The sequence below is a fragment of the Nylanderia fulva genome, unplaced genomic scaffold (assembly GCF_048542155.1).
Source record: "Nylanderia fulva isolate GAGA-0341 unplaced genomic scaffold, ASM4854215v1 Scaffold25, whole genome shotgun sequence".
Taxonomy (NCBI): Eukaryota; Metazoa; Arthropoda; class Insecta; order Hymenoptera; family Formicidae; genus Nylanderia; species Nylanderia fulva.
The window spans coordinates 1,062,316-1,085,199 of record NW_028190314.1 but is presented as its reverse complement, the minus strand read 5'-3'; the positions used below and the strand labels follow the sequence as shown (position 1 = coordinate 1,085,199).

Here is a 22,884-nt window from a genome sequence, read left to right as displayed (position 1 = left end):
TTCGGCAACTTTGAAGGTATAAATTTACGTTGTTGTTGCGCAAAATTTATATGCCGCAACGTTATATCAGTCAATACTTTGCTTGATAAATGAAGAGACCCATGACTTATCACGCGACCAATATTTTATTCTCGCCGTCAATCGATCGTACATATAAAGGGGGAGCGTATAAATGGCGACGAGAGAATCGAGATATTCTATAACGTCTCGTGTTTCGCCGCTCCTCGACACTGTTTTATCATCAATCATGCATCCCAAGCACATGCGTGAAATCGCCGATTACGTATTAATCGCGTCAATGTTGAGGAAAGAGAGAGAGAAAGAGAGAGGAAAAAAAGAGGAAGGGTGAGGCTACGAAATTGAACGTGAGCAGCGCTATTATTTAACCTTTAAATAACCAGCTAGCGTCAGAAAAATAAATATACGATGTATTCGATTCGGCAGAACGCTGTTGAACACGTGCCTCGACCACCGCGATCATCATCGTTGGCAAGGACATTTGACACTTGTCAGAGATGCAAAATTAGATTTTCATTCTTTGGCATACTCACGCGGACGTTGCTCACAGTTTCTTCGATCCAAATCTTTCATATATATACGTATAACAGCTACAATTGTATATACTTTTAATATATTGGATTAGCGCAGATTTTTTTCCACGTTGCATCTGCAAATATACGTAACAACAAATATGAAATTTAATTAAGCGCAAAAAAGAACAACCTTGTGTTTTTTTTTTTAAACAGAATTACACAAAGAAAATTATAACTTGAAAAAGAATTACTTTTCTTTCTCTTTTGCAATGAAGATTTTTGAAAGATAGTCGAAACAGGATAAAGTAATAACAAATATCATTTCATTATTAATGGATCGAACTCTACTGCTCTTATCTAATCAACAAAAATAGTTTGTTTACGATATTGATTTGTTTTACGTCAGATGAATTGATGATTCTCCTTTATTCTCTTTCTAGATCATCTCTTGGACATGCGAAAAAAGTGGTAGAGAGCGACGAACACAAAAAAAAATCTTGCCGATAAGACGAGGTGGTGGTTAAATAAATTATTTGTCTTTTGGAAAACATGAATCTCCGCGTGTCGTGACGATCAAATAATCGCGGTGTTTACGTTTGCGAGTGTGAGAACTGGTGTTAAGATCCGGATGGTGCTTCGCAGTGGATACTAAATATCTCGGTGGATATACTACTACTTAAGAGTGTAGCATATGGCCCTGGACTATGGTACTACCAATTACAATATGCACCACCCGAATCATCTAGGTACGTATCAAAGAACGTGTGCTTAACAATATTAAACTGATTATTTTTTGGGGTCTTCAAAAAGACCTTCTCCTTTTCGCAAAAGAATGTTCTTACATTTTGACTTCTTAGAAAGCCCTTCTTAAAAAAGGACTGTAAACAAGTTTTTACATTCTTTTACATTCTTTTGTGCATATTTATCTTTATTTTCAATTCTCAATTATGATAAATTGGAGGCTAATAACATATCTACAGCATATTAAATTTGATATATTAGTTATTGAATAATTAAATAGAATAATTAAGTAATTCAAATATTAAATAATATATTTGAACAATTAAATAATTCAATATATTAATTATTATTTAATGCTATATATACAGTAATATACTAAATTTAATATTGCTTATTTAATATTTATCAAATAATATTATCAAATATATTTATCAAATGATTTAAAATATATAAATTGGTATTTTTATTTAAAAAAAAATATATATTTAAATTTTTTTGATAAAATTCTAAAATTAATTTTATATAAATTTTAAATGTCTAACAAATAATATTTATTCAATATTTTTTCTTTCTTTTTTTATGTAAAAATGAAAAGATTTAAATGATTTTTGCTTAATTAAATTTATATTTAATTAAGAATTAATTTGATTGCCAGAATGTTATCTAATTATGCTTAAGATTTTCGATATCTCACTGCAACCATATTTAACGATGTTACAAGCAAGAAATCGTGTGGATTTTTTTTCACACGTTAGAGATAAATTATTTTTTCTGCTACTATTTAGGCATTCAGTAAGATAGATTGTGAATACACCGGAAATTTTCTTATTTATGTTATTGAATCCATATAAAGTTTAAGTGCATATATTTTCATTGAAAATGGATCTTGAATAAATGATTAACATTTACAGTTATTTAATAATGAATCAATTGAGAAAATGGAATTGTCGGTATATTTGACCAATCTATAATATTGAATACGAGTGGTACAAAAAAAATGATTATTGAATTTGATTGTAAGAGATTAGGAATCTGAGTTTACCTTTATAAAGTTGAAAAATTCTGAATTAAGCTTTTGTTTAAAAATGTCGACTTAAAGCTCGCTCGACAAAGCGGAAGAGGTAGCATGAGCACACGTGTGTAAGTTCATGTTTTAAGAGACAACGTATATAAATGTCACCCTATATATAGCAAGTGTTCGTCTAATCTTAGTAACCGGCCACCGGCCAGAAACACGAGTGGCAAAAAATGTACCTATGACTCTTTTCTTTTGTGTCTTGGTGATTAGAATCAAAGAGAGATCTATAGAGATATCTATAAAATATACTTCGTCATCATATCGATCAAATCTTTAAATAAACACGCTCTAATTTTAAACCGCTTTTTTCATTTATAAGCCTGAAGGATATATCTAAATCTAAACTGAAAAGACGTCAATTATTTTTATTCGTATTATAGATAACGTACAAAAAGATGCTTTTTTTATCTGCAAACTTGTTTTTAGATTATCAAGAGTAAAGAAGGAAATGCAGAGGTGATATGAATATAAAATCTTATTAATCATTAATAGACTTAGTAATTTTTTATGCTGAAACGCGGAACTAGTTCTCTATAAATACATTGTTCGTTTTTACATGCACTGTAAAAATAATTTGTAAAATTACATTAAAATTATGTAAATTTACATAAATAATAAATGTAAAATTACATGATAAATAATGAAATGTAAACATTAGTATTATTTATCGTGTAATTTTACACTTATTATTTATGTAATTTTACATATTTTTGTGTAATATATTACATATTTTTTTACAGTGTGTAATTATATATGATTTCTGAGTAACTTTTATTACATATACATGTAATATGTATATTTACAATTGATGTAAAAGAAATTAAGAAGGTCATTGGATCAATGAAACTAGGGCTTTCTTTGATCTATACAATACTATAGAAGAATTTCTGACACCATAATCTACCGACTATAACCCATTACATAGTGCGATCGAACGACCTACCTTTTTTCTGACCTGGCTAAAGCGGCGAACGTAATTTTCCTCGCGTGACAGGACTATCCCGAATCGTTTAATTATGCAGCCAGCGTCGCGCATGCAATGGCAAAAAATTGTAATAGTTGTTGCAACGCGATGTTTCGGAGAAGTCAGCTATATCTGGGTAAGGGGAAGCAAATGACCGTATAATTACAAATTTATAATAAAATTCCTGTGGATTTTTCCATGATAGTTTTACATATATTTTATTTATAAAGTATCGCACACATATATGTATACATTTTAATTTCCGAGAAAAATTTTCGCGCACGAACATATGTTTAAAAATTATAATGAAAAGTTTTTTTTTACATATTTTTATATATATATTTTTTCAATTAAAGACATGTGAAAGTGAAGATAGTAATGTGCATTAAGTGAAGATAAAACACTTGATGATAGATGATGGGGCTCTTTTTGGTTTAGGTTTTAACTAATTTAACTAAATATCGGTGTCATTTATAAATATTAAATGTCAGTACTCTCTCTTTTACGCGTTGATTTTATTCGATATATTAATGCGCGCGAGGTTGACCTACACATCGATTTTTATAATTTCTATTAATAGACTTGCTGTTAGGTCATTGTTGTGTATGTCCGTACGTGTATGTTTTGGAACATTTATTATTCGTGTTCTGCGCCGTTTTGAAGTATCGTTTCGCTGTGGTCTACGAAATTGATTTTATAATTTGTGCTTCATTATTTATTTAGTATGCATCAAAAATTATTCTCAAATTATTCTTTTTTTTTGGAATTTAATGTTACTTTTTCTTAATAAGAATATCGAATTTTATTGTAATCGTGCGACTTTTAAAAGTTTCAAACTTATATATATTTTCGAACTATTCTTATTAACAAAATTTAATGCATAATGGGCAAGACTTTTAGTAATTTAAAATTGACGGGGAAAAATAGATGGAAACTTTAATTCCTTTGATGAATTTTGCAAAATTCGTAATTTCACCGAATGTTGGGAAAAATGATATGATACAGAATATCGGTATAATTTTGGCAAGTCTGTTAATTTATTTATCTATTAGCACCGAGGCCACGTTTCTATCTTCGTCAATCTTTTGCAAATAGCTCCACGTTATTCGCGATTCTTTCATCGACTTTTGCCGACACGGCTAATATACGAGTACACGGTCGCGAAGATAATCGGGTCGAGGATGGCGAGAAATCGTGCGTGAAAATTAGATGACAAACGGGCGGATGGTCCCTTGCACGAAGTTGCTCCGAAGTCGATGACGGGATCGCTGCCAGAGAATTGTCGTTTCTCTTGCCAGAATTATCAGTAGATCGCATCATCGTAATACAAAACACACGAGAATTCACGAGACTTTAATCCACCCCAATAACAAATAGTTTCTAGAATAGAGAGCGAACATTATTTGAATCATATCTCATTATATATATCTTAATTACACTTTGAGTTCTTTTCAATTTTAGGATTTCTAAGAAAAAAATATCTGAAACAATTTATACACTAATATATGTGGAAATCTTTTAATAAGTTTTGAGATAATTTTTTTTATATTCAGATAAATATAAAAATTGACAGAAGAATAAAAAGTAGAACCGCTCAACACTATTTCTGCTTCTTATAATTAATGACAAGCTATCGATATTTTTTCAAGAAAAAGATACATTACCACGAACTGTGGGATGAAGATGGATCGAACACCATGTCGGGATGGGTATGAAATTTATTATAATCAGTAGTTAGGCGGGGTTTAAGTGCGTACATCCGGAGAGGACATTTTGTAGGAGGCTGTGCTCGTGCGGCGCAATTACCTTAATTAATGTGGGCCCTAATTGTCTTTGCTAGTAGTCGGCGCATTGCGCATGACCGGCGTCAATGCGAGAAGACTCGAGTTGCATTAAATAAAATCAACCGGCGCGAGAGATATAAATAACATCGCGCTGCAACGCGGCGAGGGGTAACGATGCACTTTAATGGCGCCGATGCAACTTTTTCAACTTTGTTCTCACGAAATCGGAAATGTACAGCTTTAAAAGTACAATCAATACTTTGTCTAATTTTTTTCAGACTAAAATTTTCAGATTTTTTTAGTCGATTTTCAACTTGATTTTTTTTATTAATATATATTGCAAGTGTATTTATTATTAAATATAGAAAAGATATATTTTATTTGAAAAAATGAAATATTTTATTAATACATTATTAAATATAGAAAAGACATACCTTATTTTAAAAAATTAAATATTTTTTTAAATGTATTATTAAAAATGTGTAAAATATATATTAATACGTGTTAATGAAATATAAATACATATATTAAAAAATGGAAAGGTTCGCGTTAGAGCTGGATGTGCTGAGCTCGAAAGCGAGCTAGTGGAATTAATCTGTTCGAATCGTCGGCGAAATTCACCGCAGCCACCAGCTAGCGAAAGCGAGACCTTGCGCAGCATTGCGAGAAGCCTCGCTGGCAAAATTGCGGCTCGTCCACCGATTCGCCGCCGTGCGTTCCGGCATAGCGTGCCAATTTTCACGGGGACGTGAGATCGAGGCACGCGAGTCGCGTGACTCGCGGGCGTGCAAACCAAGTCGTGCAATTTGTCCCGCACGCGCGAATTGTACGCCACATACACGTACGTAAACTTCGCGCGCGCACATCATCGATCGCGTTCTTGTTCCAAGATTCTCCCTTCGGTCGCCACTCTCTTATCTTATTGTTAAACGTTTAACAATTTTTTGAAAGATACACGGAAAGAATTTTCTCTTAGAATTTACCCTGAAAAAATCATGGTAATTGTGGGATGAATTTGATGAGTTTCTCTGGTTAAATATTTATCACAATAAAAATATTAAAATGTATACATCGAAAAATTAATCGAACGTATATTTTATATTTTATTGTGTAAATATTAATCTCAGCTCTTTCTGTAGACTTAAAAAATGAATTGTTTGAAAAAAGCGCGTATAATTCTACTGACATCTATTGTTGCGTGTATTATTTATCGCTTTGTATATTATTTCGCAGATTTTCCGAAATCATTATGATACTCATTTTAATGTAATTGCCACGTGAAATGTCAAGTTATTTTTCTAAATTCTCGCAATAAACGGGTAACATTAGCGATTATCTTTTGAGGACCTAAGAGGCTAAAGAGAAATGATGAAATTTGAAAATCGAATAAAAATCTTCAGCAACCTCTTGAATAAGTAAACGAAGAACGAGACAAAATTCCTCTTGAACGCAGAATCATTTCGATGAAAAAAAAAAAAAATTTTTTTTCCACGATAATTGAACAAAGATCGCGCGAATATCGAGCGAATATACGGGGTAAGCGACATGCCCCAGCTGCGAAATGTCGCGTCTATTCTTCCCTCGCGAGGTGGTAGATGTTAAAACGCGGCCGCTGGTGACTCGCATTGACTCGCGGCCAGACGGACGCGCTAGGTTTTTAAAAAATGTATGTCGCGTGCCTCGCTATCGGCGGCCGCGTTTATTCGCGACGTGTTTGCGGAGATGGCGCGGCGCATCGTGGACAAAGTTCCGGCACAAAGAACCGCCGGTCGGTCGTTCGTTCGCACAAAATGCAACGCGATACGCGAGAGAACACGAGCAGGTCTATGGATACGTTTTGCCGCCTTTCAATGCATCCGCGCTGCGCTTTGCACACACAGAGAGAGAGAGAGAGAGAGAACCATGCAGGCACGCACCGCCGTAATGCACTATTCGATGCAACCCACTGACGTGTCCGATGCTTCCGATGACCGTATAATGGCGCGATTTCATAAAATTAATTCTACATGCACGCGCGCGCGAAATCGTGACTGTAGAGAGGCAGCAGCGATTCTACTTTCACGAAAATGAAGAAAAGCACTTACTACACGTACGTAAGTTGAATATATTTATCGAGAAACGTGATAATAATATATCTCGAGAGTTCAATTTTTTATTACATTATTTTTGCCGCTATTTCGCATTTCAAGTTATCGATTTGTCATCTTTTATTCATTATATTATATCGCGCGCGATATTTTTCTTTATTTTTAAATACACTTTGCGGTTATCTCTGTGACAGTATCTTATACAAGCACACACGTACACGTGAGGTCTCTCGTTTTTCTATTTTATCTTATTTTTCGTTTACATCTCGGTTAAAATAAAAGTTGAATCTGATATTTGGGTTATTATGTTGACATTTTATGCGAGCATTACGTTCTATGACACGCGACAAGCCCCTGCGAATGCTGAATTACGAGGCAGCTTTCTGCAAAAACAATGTGACAATTGAATATTCGTGCAAAAATAGATTCCGTACAAGGAAGAGGCCGATCGCATAATTCCACGTGAAATGACTGATTACGTGTAACTGTCTATAATTACGGACGAGCGATAAATGACGATTCAAAAGCACATCGCGTAACGCACTTACGTAATACGTGTTTTGACAGTCGACAGCTTGATAAATATGGCATCAATCCTAATTACCGTGTCGTACAACTTTCAGTAAAGATAATTCTATTACTTATTGGAATATAATTGTTTAGCTAGCGTATATTTATATACACGTGGATGTAATATTTTCGACGCCTTCTATAAAACATTCTTTGAATTTATCTTATTAAAAATATTGAATTCTTTTTTTTTTATATATTATGCATTAATATTCATAAACTTTCTCTCTTGTAGCAAACATTTTCCATTTCATTATTTATATGTATCACATATGTTAAGTTGCGAAAAACCAGTAATACTTTCTTTCGATCGCTCATATAATTACAAAAAATATGTGATTGACATGTTAATTAAAACTTATCAGGCATATGTTAATCTCGAGGAAAGAAATTCATTAAAAATTAAAATTGAATTTTTTTTATCTCGTCAAAGAATTTTCTTCATAAGATTTTTCGATCGCCTCGCTTGATGCGCTTGATCACGATTTACATTTTATGTAATTTCGTTCTCCTTCTCTCTCTCTCTCTCTCTCTGTGCGTCGATCGTGCACTTTCCGAGAATATCTGCGAATCGCACGAAGTTTTCTGAATAATTTAACTCCTAGCAGCCAGGTATTTCTGGCTTCGGTTCTTCATGTGCATAAGTTCGCGCACGGAAGCACATATGTGTATGCGATATTCGAGCGGTTCTCATGTATTCTTGTTGTATCGGCGAATTTTTCGTTATTAAGTTGATTTTCGCAGATTGTAATTTTTTCGCCTCTCGGAGCTCTCTCCATCGCGTGGAGCGTGTAATAAAAAATTCGTGAATTTTCATCAACAATATTGACATATCTCTCTCTCTCGTGAATCTTAACTCGGACTCGTGTGAATATTTGCGGAAAAAAATTATAATACGCGACTATTGTAATGAAAATAGTTTCATCGAAAATGTTGGTCGAGGAAATATAGATACCATACGTATATTCCATGGATATTTTTTATAAATCATTAAAAATGCGCATTGAAATATTTTATGAGGGAAAGAGAAGGAAAAAAATAACTGCGAGGTATTACTAATAATTTAATAATACATTATTACTGTACTGTACTATTATTAATTAAAATTACTATATATAAATATTAAATATTATTATATTATATTTAAATATTAAATATCACGTAGTTAGTAGGAAAATTTTTGATGAATTCATTGAATTAAATTCCGTAATATACATCGTGCGTACCTTTTGCAGTGTCTCGGTTATTCGGTTTCATGAGGAATGTCGTAACATCATACTAGACTCTAGGAAAATATATTTCACTGTCGCGATACTTTTTCTCTTGTTCTATTTCTTTCTCCCGTGCGAATCGATTACTTTTCCTGACGGATGATTACAAGTGGCGTATTTTCATACGCGGAAACTAATGATCGTAATCAAAACGACCAAGTACCAGGGATTAGACGCGGCTTTACGCAATAGTCTTGGATATAATAAAAGCCATGTCGTGTAATAAGCCTTGATTACGCTGTTTCCTTCGTCGTGCTGGATATGCGCTACCGAGTTCATGCGCGATCTTGATGAGAATCGTTATACATATATGGAGAGAGAGAGAAAGATATAATAAAACAGGAAACACGATATCGTAAAGTTTTCCGCGGAACAAATTGAGAGATTGAATAAGGGGATGGTTGTCGTAGTTTTATAGTATCTCGCTTAAATATGCTCCGAAGGAACAACATTAATTCATAACAAACCCGATAATTGCATATTTAAGTGTATTCCTCCCTCAATTCTCTCTATGCATTCGATTGCAAATGTGTTACGTAGAGTGTGAATAAAAATATCAGATGTAAAATTAAAAATGGTATATGTACGAGAGATTCGAATATCCGATATGCATATATACAAATGTGTCCAATAAAATGAGCAGTAGCGTGATATAATTGGAAGAAAAAAAAACGGTGACTCGTGCAAGATATATGTTGGAAATGCATAATGGAATTTTTTTTTTTTTCCGATAGCTATTAATAAATAAAAAAACACGATTTTTTTATTATGATTAGTAAAACGATTTAAAATTTAAAACATTCTAAATTATACACTGAAGAAGTTATATGCAAAGCGTCAAGATCAATTTTATTTATGTGCAAATTATTAAATATTGCAAATTATCTCGATATAGCAAATTGTCAATGTAATAACTCGATTTGCCCTTTGATATACCTATTAATTTTTCATTTGTTTTAACTTTCGAGTTTATTTTTATAATTTTATATTAATTTGAACTTTATTGTTTCTATCAGTATATATTGATTAAATGTAATAAATTAGTTTTGATAACCGTAATATTACTTCTGCTCTTATTAACTTTTTATATGTGTAATACCTATTAATGTGTTTTTATTTTTGATACAGTAAGATAGCTTATTGTAGATAAGCTATATATATATATATAGATAAAAATTGTATTTTAATTGACCAAGCTTCCAAGAAAGAAGATGACCTAAATATTTCATTAGATAAGAAACATTTCAATTACATAACTTCTCTCTCTTAATAAACTCAGTTTCCTACGTTTTATATAAAAATTATTATTTTTTTTTTTTTAAATTGCTACAGAAAGTCAGTTCCCGTATACATAACTTCTCTTAATCGGAGTCGCTGATATATAGAATCGAATATTATCTCGATATCGCCGATTTGAATGATAAAATTGCGCGAGAAATATCCGTAATAATTCGGACGAACACGAAAACTCGGCTCTTTCTATCGTTTACTTCGGGACCTCGACGTCCTCATCCCGGATGGCGGAGAAGAACGGAAACGCGCGTAAGAGAGACCTTTGGTGGCGCGATCGAGGCACCAAAGTAAAGAGAGAGGACTAACGGCGAAGGGGCCCTCTTCCTCGGGATTAACCTTGGACTTGACTCGAAGGAATGCGCCGTGCAGTGACCTCTCGCTCGCTCGCTCGCTCGCTCCCTCACTAACTTACTCGCTCGCTCCCTCACTAACTTACTCGCTCACTAACTCACGGCGTTTCATCTCTCGCTCACCTTCCCCCTCCCCCCTCCCCCTTTCCCCTCGTCGCCCCATTTTGCTTCACCGTAGACGTTGCAGCCAGCCTACCGTGGCCGGTGCATTCTTTCGCAGCCAGTTCGGAGGAGCTCCTTCCGAAGCGATTTCGGCGCCGCTGTCGAAAAATCTGAAACGGAAGTTTCACAGCCGCGATCGGTCTTCTTTTCAGATTTTTCGTATACAATTCAACCTTAGACGATAGCAAAGTTTATTCTCGGTTACACGGAGAGAATTTTTTCTCTTACAGTATTTACCCTGAAAATCATGGTAATTGAATTTTATAAGAATTTCTTAAACCTTAGATGTGATAGCAAATTTGTCAAATTCATCTAAAATTTACTGTCAGTAATGCTGTTACACGGAGAGAATTTTTTCTCTTAGTATTTACCATGAAAATCATGGTAATTGAATTTTATAAGAATTTCTTAAACCTTAGATGATAGCAAACTTGTCAAATTAATTTAAAATTTACTCTCAGTAATGCTGTTACACGGAGAGAATTTTTTCTCTTAGTATTTACTCTGAAAATCATGGTAATTGAATTTTATAAGAATTTCTTAAACCTTAGATGATAGCGAACTTGTCAAATTTACCCAAAATTTACTCTCAGTAATGCTGTTACACGAAGATAATTTTTTCTCTTAGTATTTAGCCTACGGAAATCTTGGTAATTGAATTTTATGAATTTCTTTGATTAATATTTATATCACATTACAAATATTAATATGAATATAATAAAATTAATCGAGCATGTTTTATATCTTATTGTGGTAGATATAAATATTTTTATTATGGTAAATATTAAGCAGAAAAACTTTTATAAAATTTTTTTAATACCATTATCGTCCCATGATTACTATGATGAGGGAAAATTTAGGGTAAGAGAAAATTTTCACTGTGTTATGGATAGTTTATTCAACAATTTATAACGATGGCAAGGATTACCCTGTTCGATTAAAAATTATTGACGTTTTTTAATGTGGATAAAAATAAATTTATTTGCGAGATAATATTTCATAACATCATTGCATAACATAGATATGCAAACTTGATGCTGATATTTTCCGATGGATAGAATATTTTATAAGCTAAAGATGTTAATGAGAATGATTGAATATTGCATTTATGAACTTATTACTTTCGAAATTATTAATTGACCCACTGTTTATACTTATAATTACGAATAATATATGAAGTTTTTGAGATAAATTCAGTCAATTTTTAGAAAAGTCAGCTTTGCAACGTGAACATTTTTTTTTTATCTTTTGTAAATACGAACAACACATATTTTACACATCACAGTATTTTTTCATCTATATCTATGCTATTAATTTCCTATTTAAATGCAAAATGACATACATGAAAATATTAAATAATAAATATTCAAATTGAAAATAGAAGTTATTAGAGTCTTGTAAATTATATACATATATTATTCTAATTATAGAGTGTACACTGCTTTATCTTTCTTTTTAAACATTACTTGAAGATAATTTCAAAAGAACGGATGTAGTACGATCGTAAAAGTCTCTTTACTCAACTCGTAAATCTCGATAATTAACCACGGACTTGCAATGATAAAACAAAATGTTCGCCTTCTGTGATCTTCGGTGGAATACTAATCGGATTTTACAAGCTTCGATGCTTTTTTATGAAATTAGACATAGAGACTTGATAAAAATTCTCGATAGATTATCGTTTGCGCACGAGGGTTTTCCTCGGATACTTCGATTCTAGATCATGATAATGTCACCGGGGTCATGTCGTAGGCGTTTCAAAAAGAATGTCCTATAAATTTTTAGAGTCTGATCTCGCTTTATTATCGCAAGCAGGAATACAAAGGAACCCGGACACAATCGACTTTCCCGCGACTTGCCGGTTTCTCTTGCATTTAAAATCGTCGATATCTCCCGAGGTTGACGAGAGAGAGACATATACGCGCGTGTATGCAGCGATTATTATCGATATTTATTAGCTCTTTGCCTCGATAGAGTCATCGTTCTATAAATACACCGCAACAAAGGATATTCGTTCGATGGCGCTTACATTGCACTGTCGTAACATGTATTACAATTTTGTTTGATGTAAAAAAATTTTTTTAATTAAGCAATTTATATAAATGTCATATTCATATCATCAAAAATTATTTAGCTTTTATGGAACTCTTTACATATTTGTTCCTCCTATATATGAGATTTTTAATCATATTTTATATTCTGGTCTAATTTAATTTACAAATATATTATTATATTATTAATTTAACGAAATTAAAAGAAATAAATATTGTAGGCCAACTAAACGAGCAAAATTACATAAGATATAAAGATTTATTAATAATTAAATTCTCATTCCATTAGAGAAACAATATACAACGTAAACGTTTCGACTGCACTACAGTCTTCTTCGATACATAAAAATTAAATATTAAAATACAAAGTTAATGATTCTTCGCTGATGAACAATGGATAAGTAAGACGATTGGTCTGAGATTCCAAGTTTTGCGACATTTAATCATGATTATCGTTTGAACAAGTTCTTCTCGAAATTTCAAGTGTGTGTTGCGAAGTCTAAATAACAAATAACAAATGAGAAGAAGAACTTGTTAAAACGACAATCATGATTAAATGTCGCAAAACTTGGAATCTCAGACTAATCGTCTTACTTATCCATTGTTCATCAGCGAAGAATCGTTAACTTTGTATTTTAATATTTGATTTTTATGTATCGAAGAAGACTGTAGTGCAGTCGAAACGTTTACGTTGTATATTGTTTCTCTAATGGAATGAGAATTTAATTATTAATAAATCTTTATATCTTATGTAATTTTGCTCGTTTAGTTGACCTACAATATTTATTTCTTTTAATTTCGTTAATTTATACGAGCCTTTTATCAATTAATTATTAATTTAATTCAGAGGATGCCGTTCAATTAAAATACTTAAAAATGTCGAGAATGATATTTTCAAAATGTTTTAACATATTTTTTAGACACCGAATTTAAAATCTTTAAAGTCTCTTTTATTTATTATTAAATATTGAATACACAGCGAAAGATTTCTAAATTTAGTAGAAAAATTAAAACGTTTAATTTGTAACATTATTATAATAATTGATCGATCAACAAATACGGCATGTATAATTCTAGATGTCAATACATATTCATTGTTTCTTAAAATATGGAACTTTCGAATAGATGATGTTATACGTTCTTCAAACTTCATTTCGCTGTGTAATCACGAATTATGCGGGCTATTCAGGTATAACAAGCTGTAGTCGATAAAATGGTGATTAATCTTCAATAATAATAGATCAGAGGCGTGTTCGATACTAAGGTCATCGCGATGACTGTGTCGGCACTCGTCGGACTATTACGGCCTTCGGCTAAAAATAGAACGGGTGACTTTGTGATTATGGTATATACGCGTAGATTTATTAGATCCGAACGAACAAAAGAATCCGCACCATGATCTTTGATAGATCAGCGAAACAATATTATCTGACATCAGATAATCGACAGGAATGTCTCTTTCAAAACTTACTCGCATGTTTTTATTTTATATTGATCGAATATTTTTTTAGAAATATCTCCCGTTACATGAATGCGTATACATCGGATAAAAAAAAATTTAATCGCATAATTTATTTTCGGAAACAGATCTCCCAATTCGATACGTAAAGATTACCACAATTTTCTGATATCTCAAACGAAATCAATAGGTTTATCACCAGTGAAATAATTTCCTTTGATAAGCTGTTCTTTAATTAAAATATCATGATTGAAAACGAAACAGAATCTTTCGCGTGACACACGCTTTTTTAAATCCATTTAATTATAATGAATTTTTTTTACTTTTTCAAATTCAAATAGATAAATTAATCTCTTTGGAACAAATATATGTTCAAAAAGAATACATGTAAATATAAATTTATATATTTCAAATTTTAAATATGTAATATTAAATATCAAATATCTTTTCTCTTTTTATATTAAACATATTTAAAAATTGACTTCAACGAAACTGTCAACTAAAAATTAATATTTTAACTGTTTAATCAATACACAAATCGCGAATCAAAATGATGAGGTATTTCCTAGACAAATAAAAAATGTTTACCTTGAGATTATACAAAGAGGGATTATTGGGATTTGATTTTCGTTTCTTATTCAGAATGATTATAATCGATAACAAGATACGCACGATAATGATCTTAAGTCGCGACGATAAGGTTCATCGTTTATTGGCTCGTCGCCCCACGAAACGACTCTGTGAAGTTGGCACGGCTTTTTTCGATTTTCAAAAAAAACATATGAGTTCTAGTAGCACTTTTAAGAGTTCTAGAGTTCCTGATAGGTTTCGCAAATAGTTCTGTCAATTTAAGGTCAAAAAACGAATTTTTTAAAAATGTCGTGCTAACTTCCCGTAGCACGACACTTATGCAAAAAAAATTTTTTATTCATGTATTTCGATAGATTTCGACGAGATCTAGAGTTCCTGATAGATTTTAACAATAGTTCCGGCGAACTATGCATTCTACGAGTTAAAAAACAAAATTTAAACGATATTTGTAAAAATTTTATCTTGTTGTGCTAATAGAAATATTCATTTCTCACGGCGCAATTTGCGAGCTCTAGGATAGTTCTGACCTCCAAAATAATGTTCGACAATAGTTCTGTCGATTAACCATAATTAACTTAATTAATTAATAAGCTATTATAGCACGACATCGCGGAAGAGTGTCGTGCTGGTAGAAATATCTATTTCTCTGGGCGCATTTTACGAGTTCTAGGATAGTTCTGACCTCCAAAATAATTTTCGATGATAGTTCTGTCGATTAACAGTAAATAACTTAAATAATTAATAAGATAATTATAGCACGACACTCGAGCAAAAAGTGTCGTGCTGAGTATATATCGCAGTTCTAGGGGGAGTTTTGGCTAGTTCTCGTAGAGTTCTATGCTCTGCAATTATTTTTAAAAATAGTTCCGGCGAGTAAACATTTTTTAATAATTTTTAAAATTTTTTAATGTCCGATTTCAGCACGACACTCGAGCAAAGGGTGTCGTGCTGAGTATATATCGCAGTTCTAGGGGGAGTTTTGGCTAGTTCTCGTAGAGTTCTATGCTCTGCAATTATTTTTAAAAATAGTTCCGGCGATTAAACATTTTTTATTAATTTTTAAAATTTTTTAATGTCCGATTTTAGCACGACACTCGAGCAAAGGGTGTCGTGCTGAGTATATATCGCAGTTCTAGGGAAAGTTTTGGCTAGTTCTCGTAGAGTTCTATGCTCTGCAATTATTTTCAATAATAGTTCCGGCGATTAAACATTTTTTAATAATTTTTAAAATTTTTTAATGTCCGATTTCAGCACGACACTCGAGCAAAGGGTGTCGTGCTGAGTATATATCGCAGTTCTAGAGAGAGTTTTGGCTAGTTCTCGTAGAGTTCTATGCTCTGCAATTATTTTTAAAAATAGTTCCGGCGAGTAAACATTTTTTAATAATTTTTAAAATTTTTTAATGTCCGATTTCAGCACGACACTCGAGCAAAGGGTGTCGTGCTGAGTATATATCGCAGTTCTAGGGGGAGTTTTGGCTAGTTCTCGTAGAGTTCTATGCTCTGCAATTATTTTCAATAATAGTTCCGGCGATTAAACATTTTTTAATAATTTTTAAAATTTTTTAATGTCCGATTTCAGCATGACACTCGAGCAAAGGGTGTCGTGCTGAGTATATATCGCAGTTCTAGGGGGAGTTTTGGCTAGTTCTCGTAGAGTTCTATGCTATGCAATTATTTTCAATAATAGTTCCGGCGATTAAACATTTTTTAATAATTTTTAAAATTTTTTAATGTCCGATTTCAGCACGACACTCGAGCAAAGGGTGTCGTGCTGAGTATATATCGCAGTTCTAGGGAGAGTTTTGGCTAGTTCTCGTAGAGTTCTATGCTCTGCAATTATTTTCAATAATAGTTCCGGCGAGTAAACATTTTTTAATAATTTTTAAAATTTTTTAATGTCCGATTTCAGCACGACACTCGAGCAAAGGGTGTCGTGCTGAGTATATATCGCAGTTCTAGGGAGAGTTTTGGCTAGTTCTCGTAGAGTTCTATGCTCTGCAATTATTTTTAAAAATAGTTCCGGCGATTAAACATTTTTTAATAATTTTAAAAATTTTTAATGTCCGATTTCAGCACGACACTCGAGCAAAGGGTGTCGTGCTGAGTATATATCGCAGTTCTAGGAGGAGTTTTGGCTAGTTCTCGTAGAGTTCTATGCTCTGCAATTATTTTTAAAAATAGTTCCGGCGAGTAAACATTTTTTAATAATTTTTAAAATTTTTTAATGTCCGATTTCAGCACGACACTCGAGCAAAGGGTGTCGTGCTGAGTATATATCGCAGTTCTAGGGGGAGTTTTGGCTAGTTCTCGTAGAGTTCTATGCTCTGCAATTATTTTCAATAATAGTTCCGGCGATTAAACATTTTTTAATAATTTTTAAAATTTTTTAATGTCCGATTTCAGCATGACACTCGAGCAAAGGGTGTCGTGCTGAGTATATATCGCAGTTCTAGGGGGAGTTTTGGCTAGTTCTCGTAGAGTTCTATGCTATGCAATTATTTTCAATAATAGTTCCGGCGAGTAAACATTTTTTAATAATTTTTAAAATTTTTTAATGTCCGATTTCAGCACGACACTCGAGCAATAGTATAGTTATCGAGTGTCGTGCTGAAATCGGACATTAAAAAATTTTAAAAATTATTAAAAAATGTTTACTCCCCGGAACTATTATTGAAAATAATTGCAGAGCATAGAACACTACGAGAACTAGCCAAAACTTTCCCTAGAACTGCGATATATACTCAGCACGACACCCTTTGCTCGAGTGTCGTGCTAAAATCGGACATTAAAAAATTTTAAAAATTATTAAAAAATGTTTAATCGCCGGAACTATTATTAATAATAATTGCAGAGCATAGAACTCTACGAGAACTAGCCAAAACTCCCCCTAGAACTGCGATATATACTCAGCACGACACCCTTTGCTCGAGTGTCGTGCTGAAATCGAACATTAAAAAATTTTAAAAATTATTAAAAAATGTTTACTCGCCGGAACTATTTTTAAAAATAATTGCAGAGCATAGAACTCTACGAGAACTAGCCAAAACTCTTCCTAGAACTGCGATATATACTCAGCACGACACCCTTTGCTCGAGTGTCGTGCTGAAATCGGACATTAAAAAATTTTAAAAATTATTAAAAAATGTTTAATCGCCGGAACTATTATTAATAATAATTGCAGAGCATAAAACTCTACGAGAACTAGCCAAAACTCTTCCTAGAACTGCGATATATACTCAGCACGACACCCTTTGCTCGAGTGACGTGCTGAAATCGGACATTAAAAAATTTTAAAAATTATTAAAAAATGTTTACTCGCCGGAACTATTATTGAAAATAATTGCAGAGCATAGAACTCTACGAGAACTAGCCAAAACTCTCTCTAGAACTGCGATATATACTCAGCACGACACCCTTTGCTCGAGTGTCGTGCTGAAATCGGACATTAAAAAATTTTAAAAATTATTAAAAAATGTTTAATCGCCGGAACTATTATTGAAAATAATTGCAGAGCATAGAACTCTACGAGAACTAGCCAAAACTTTCCCTAGAACTGCGATATATACTCAGCACGACACCCTTTGCTCGAGTGTCGTGCTAAAATCGGACATTAAAAAATTTTAAAAATTAATAAAAAATGTTTAATCGCCGGAACTATTTTTAAAAATAATTGCAGAGCATAGAACTCTACGAGAACTAGCCAAAACTCCCCCTAGAACTGCGATATATACTCAGCACGACACCCTTTGCTCGAGTGTCGTGCTGAAATCGGACATTAAAAAATTTCAAAAATTATTAAAAAATGTTTACTCGCCGGAACTATTTTTAAAAATAATTGCAGAGCATAGAACTCTACGAGAACTAGCCAAAACTCCCCCTAGAACTGCGATATATACTCAGCACGACACTCTTTGCTCGAGTGTCGTGCTATAATTATCTTATTAATTATTTAAGTTATTTACTGTTAATCGACAGAACTATCATCGAAAATTATTTTGGAGGTCAGAACTATCCTAGAACTCGTAAAATGCGCCCAGAGAAATAGATATTTCTACCAGCACGACACTCTTCCGCGATGTCGTGCTATAATAGCTTATTAATTAATTAAGTTAATTATGGTTAATCGACAGAACTATTGTCGAACATTATTTTGGAGGTCAGAACTATCCTAGAGCTCGCAAATTGCGCCGTGAGAAATGAATATTTCTATTAGCACAACAAGATAAAATTTTTACAAATATCGTTTAAATTTTGTTTTTTAACTCGTAGAATGCATGGTTCGCCGGAACTATTGTTAAAATCTATCAGGAACTCTAGATCTCGTCGAAATCTATCGAAATACATGAATAAAAAATTTTTTTTGCATAAGTGTCGTGCTACGGGAAGTTAGCACGACATTTTTAAAAAATTCGTTTTTTGACCTTAAATTGACAGAACTATTTGCGAAACCTATCAGGAACTCTAGAACTCTTAAAAGTGCTACTAGAACTCATATGTTTTTTTTGAAAATCGAAAAAAGCCGTGCCAACTTCACAGAGTCCCACGAAACTTGAGAATGACGCGACATCATCTCAGGTTTGTAGTAAGCGAGACGTTTTAGATGAAACGCGCGAAAAGGACGTGATGGTGTGTTTTATCTAATCACAAGGCAGCTCAACTTGCGCCCAAGATTAGCACGGGACCGGCGCACAATGCATCTTATGATCATACTTTCTTCCGCATTAGAGAACGCCTAAGAAAATAAAAATATGCCTGTGAGAAAAAATATTATTTTCGCACGATTGCAAAATATAAATATTATAGAAAAATTCGACCTGTGTATTACGTAAATGCATTTTTTTCACAAATTTATGGATTGTTCAAGTTTTAATTGTTAATGTTGAGCTTTAAACAAATTTTATTTAATTTCTTTCAATTTCTTATTTATTTCTATAGATGTAAAATAAACTGACGGGAAATTAGTTATTAAAGGAAAGAGTCCGAAACTATTAAAAATCAGTGCTTATTCTCTTATTGCAATTTTTTATTTTTTATTTAAAACTTATTGTTAGATAATTGTACACAAAAAAAATTAAAATGCTTACAGTCAATTTTTTATTTTTATTATAAGATGCAAATTTTTTTATTCATTTTTTATTAATTTTTTTGAAGTCAATTATCCGCACGTGGAAAGTCGAATGAAAACTATGCATAACATGTACAGTCACAAGAATTTACGATCTGAGATAAGCTGACCGGTTGTAATTGAAGTATGCGACGCCGCCATCGCTATCATCAATCGTGATATATAATAATAGTTCACAATAGTTTGCTCGGGGCATCTCTTACCGTAATTCAAATAGGTTGACGTCAATCGACAGTCGACCATTATTTATGCACATCGACGGCCTGTCATCGGCACAAATTGCAACGTTATTTGCGAATTAGCGAATGTGCGATTACGTTTGATAATGCAATCTAATTTATGTTGCTTTTTTTTGAGCTAATTTACATTGTTTTTTTTTTTTCTATACGTGCATCAATTTTGTAAAACGCTCGTAATTTGTTTCAGAAGACGTGGGCTACAGAAGTGTCGAGATCACGTCCGCCTTCACGCATCTGCCTCAAAAGGGTGAGCATTTTTGCTATCATATCTCTAAAATTTTCTTTCACCGACGCAATTTTTTCTTTGATCGATGCAATTTTTCATCCTGATATTTAAATATCGTGCAGTTTCTATGTTTAATTAATTAATGCGGTACCTATTTTCAGAGTCCTTAGATTCTAAATAAAAATTAATTTTAAGAATTATATGTATATTTATTAAATATTTTATTTGAAGAACAGATAATTTGTAACTTTTAACTAAATAAAAATTAATTTTAAGAAATATAAGTATATTTATTAAATATTTTATTTGAAGAACAGATAATTTGTAACTTTTAACTAAATAAAAATTAATTTTAAGAAATATATGTATATTTATTAAATATTTTATTTGAAGAACAGATAATTTGTAACTTTTAACTAAATAAAAATTAATTTTAAGAAATATATGTATATTTATTAAATATTTTATTTGAAGAACAGATAATTTGTAACTTTTCCGAGAATGCACGCGCACATACACATGCATGGATTACAGTGTTAGCACTTGATTCATAATTCGTCGAAATCGTCTCCTTATTAATTCATATCAATTTGAGATTCGGTTTTCGAATTTATATTTTGTCGTGGAGATTAAATTATATATAGTACCAAAGCTGTAATATATATTTATAGTATCGAGCGCGATATATATTTTTGGCTCCCCAATTAAGCCGATAATTATTATTATTTGACAATGGACGAATCGATGAATCATGCGTTTTGGAAAAGTTATCTTAAAGTTCGGCTAAATTGTTTGTTTTTACGTACAATTAGTTTCTAAATATATCCGGTTCCGAATCTATAACTGTTCCGAAAGGCAGCCGCAAAAGAGAAAGGGATAAAAAATTGGCGAGAACAGATTTCAGGAACACAAATGTTATTTCAAGTCGTAATAACTGGTATAACTGGTATAACCGGTATTAACCATAATCGACGTGGGAGGTGCACGCGAAGGGGTGAGGAAGGGGGGAAAGGAAAATATTACTGCCAAACTGTTTACGCATCTAAATAATATAAATTTGCCCCGAGTCTGTCCTCGATTCTTCGCTATTCCGTTGGCATCGCTATTTCTCGGTAAACATCAATGACCAATCTTTCTGTTTTTCTATTACATATATATATATATATATATGTATGGCTCTTAATAAAACGTGGCAATAATAATATAAATTTTTTTATACACGCAGATAAGTTGGAGGAAAAAATATTTAATAATAGATAAAATGGATAATAAGTAATAAAAAAAGATATGAAAAAAATAAAGTATATTTGTATTGTATATATTGCAAAAGAGGCTATAATGTGAAATGACAATTATTGCAAATTATTCGCTCACAAAATTTTTTTCCAAGATATTTATTCTCGTAAAATTCGCAAAATGACATTATTGGATCAACCTAAATTTAACGAATCGAGTATATGTTCCCTTCGATCCCACGTTTAAGAAGTCCGCGCAATGATCTAATAAATGTGAATAAGAAAATAATCCTTAATGTAAGCATTACTCACGTATAATGTGACATGCTACGTGTAATGCCCAGATAAAGAATTGCAGATAAAGAATTTTATTCAGAGCGGAATACTAAATATGCGACGTAGTATAATTATACACATTCAAAAAAACATACATATATATATATAGTATATATCTCGTTACGTAATTAAAAAAGGAAAAACATCCGAGAAGAAGATGTAATGCGATGCGCGATTAAGATTTAACGTAATAATTTTATTTTCTCGCACGCGCGTGCAGAAACGAGCGTGACACACGTATTTACACATATACATACACGTGTCGTTATTTACGCGTGATTATCAATGTATCTAAATTTGTCGAAGTCTATTAAGGCGCCGCGTTTACGTTTTCGTATTCGACGATTCATTTTTCCGAATATTTGATACTCATATTTTTGGACAGCGCGCAACTCGTAGATTTTGATAACCTTGAAATTTTAAATACAGATCTATTTATATCCATTTATGTATGTTATCGTGTATAGATTCAGAGATAGGAGCAACTCCTCGATTCAATATTGATATTGCTTTTCAAAATGGCTATAATAATATACTTCTATAAAATATATCAATGTATAGTAAAAGAAAAATTGAAAAAAAAGAGGGCAATTTAATTTTGAGGAAAATAGAATGTATTGTATACATTTTTTTTTATTTTTTTTATTTTTTTATGTGTCTGACACTAAATTCTCTTATTACTATGATATTTGAAGTATTACTCGATAAATTAATATTTGTTATTAAATTATTTATAATAATTTATTTTTTTTACATTTTGTATATATTATAAAAGAATTTTATAATA

General features: G+C 32.2%; 1 protein-coding gene across 7 annotated transcripts in view; it reads left to right on the top strand.

Moving 5' to 3' along the window:
- Window positions 1–22,884, top strand: part of HDAC4 (histone deacetylase 4) — a 122,052-nt gene that overhangs the window by 65,426 nt on the left and 33,742 nt on the right. For 3 of the 7 annotated variants that reach the window (XM_085483384.1, XM_085483385.1, XM_029315939.2), the window contains 2 exons: window positions 974–1,279; window positions 20,488–20,547. In XM_085483384.1, the coding sequence (XP_085339510.1) occupies window positions 1,225–1,279; window positions 20,488–20,547 (115 nt within the window). In that variant the 5' untranslated portion in view covers window positions 974–1,224. The remainder of the gene's footprint in view (window positions 1–973; window positions 1,280–20,487; window positions 20,548–22,884) is intronic. The other 4 variants (XM_085483388.1, XM_085483387.1, XM_085483386.1 and 1 more) reach the window with 3 other exon arrangements.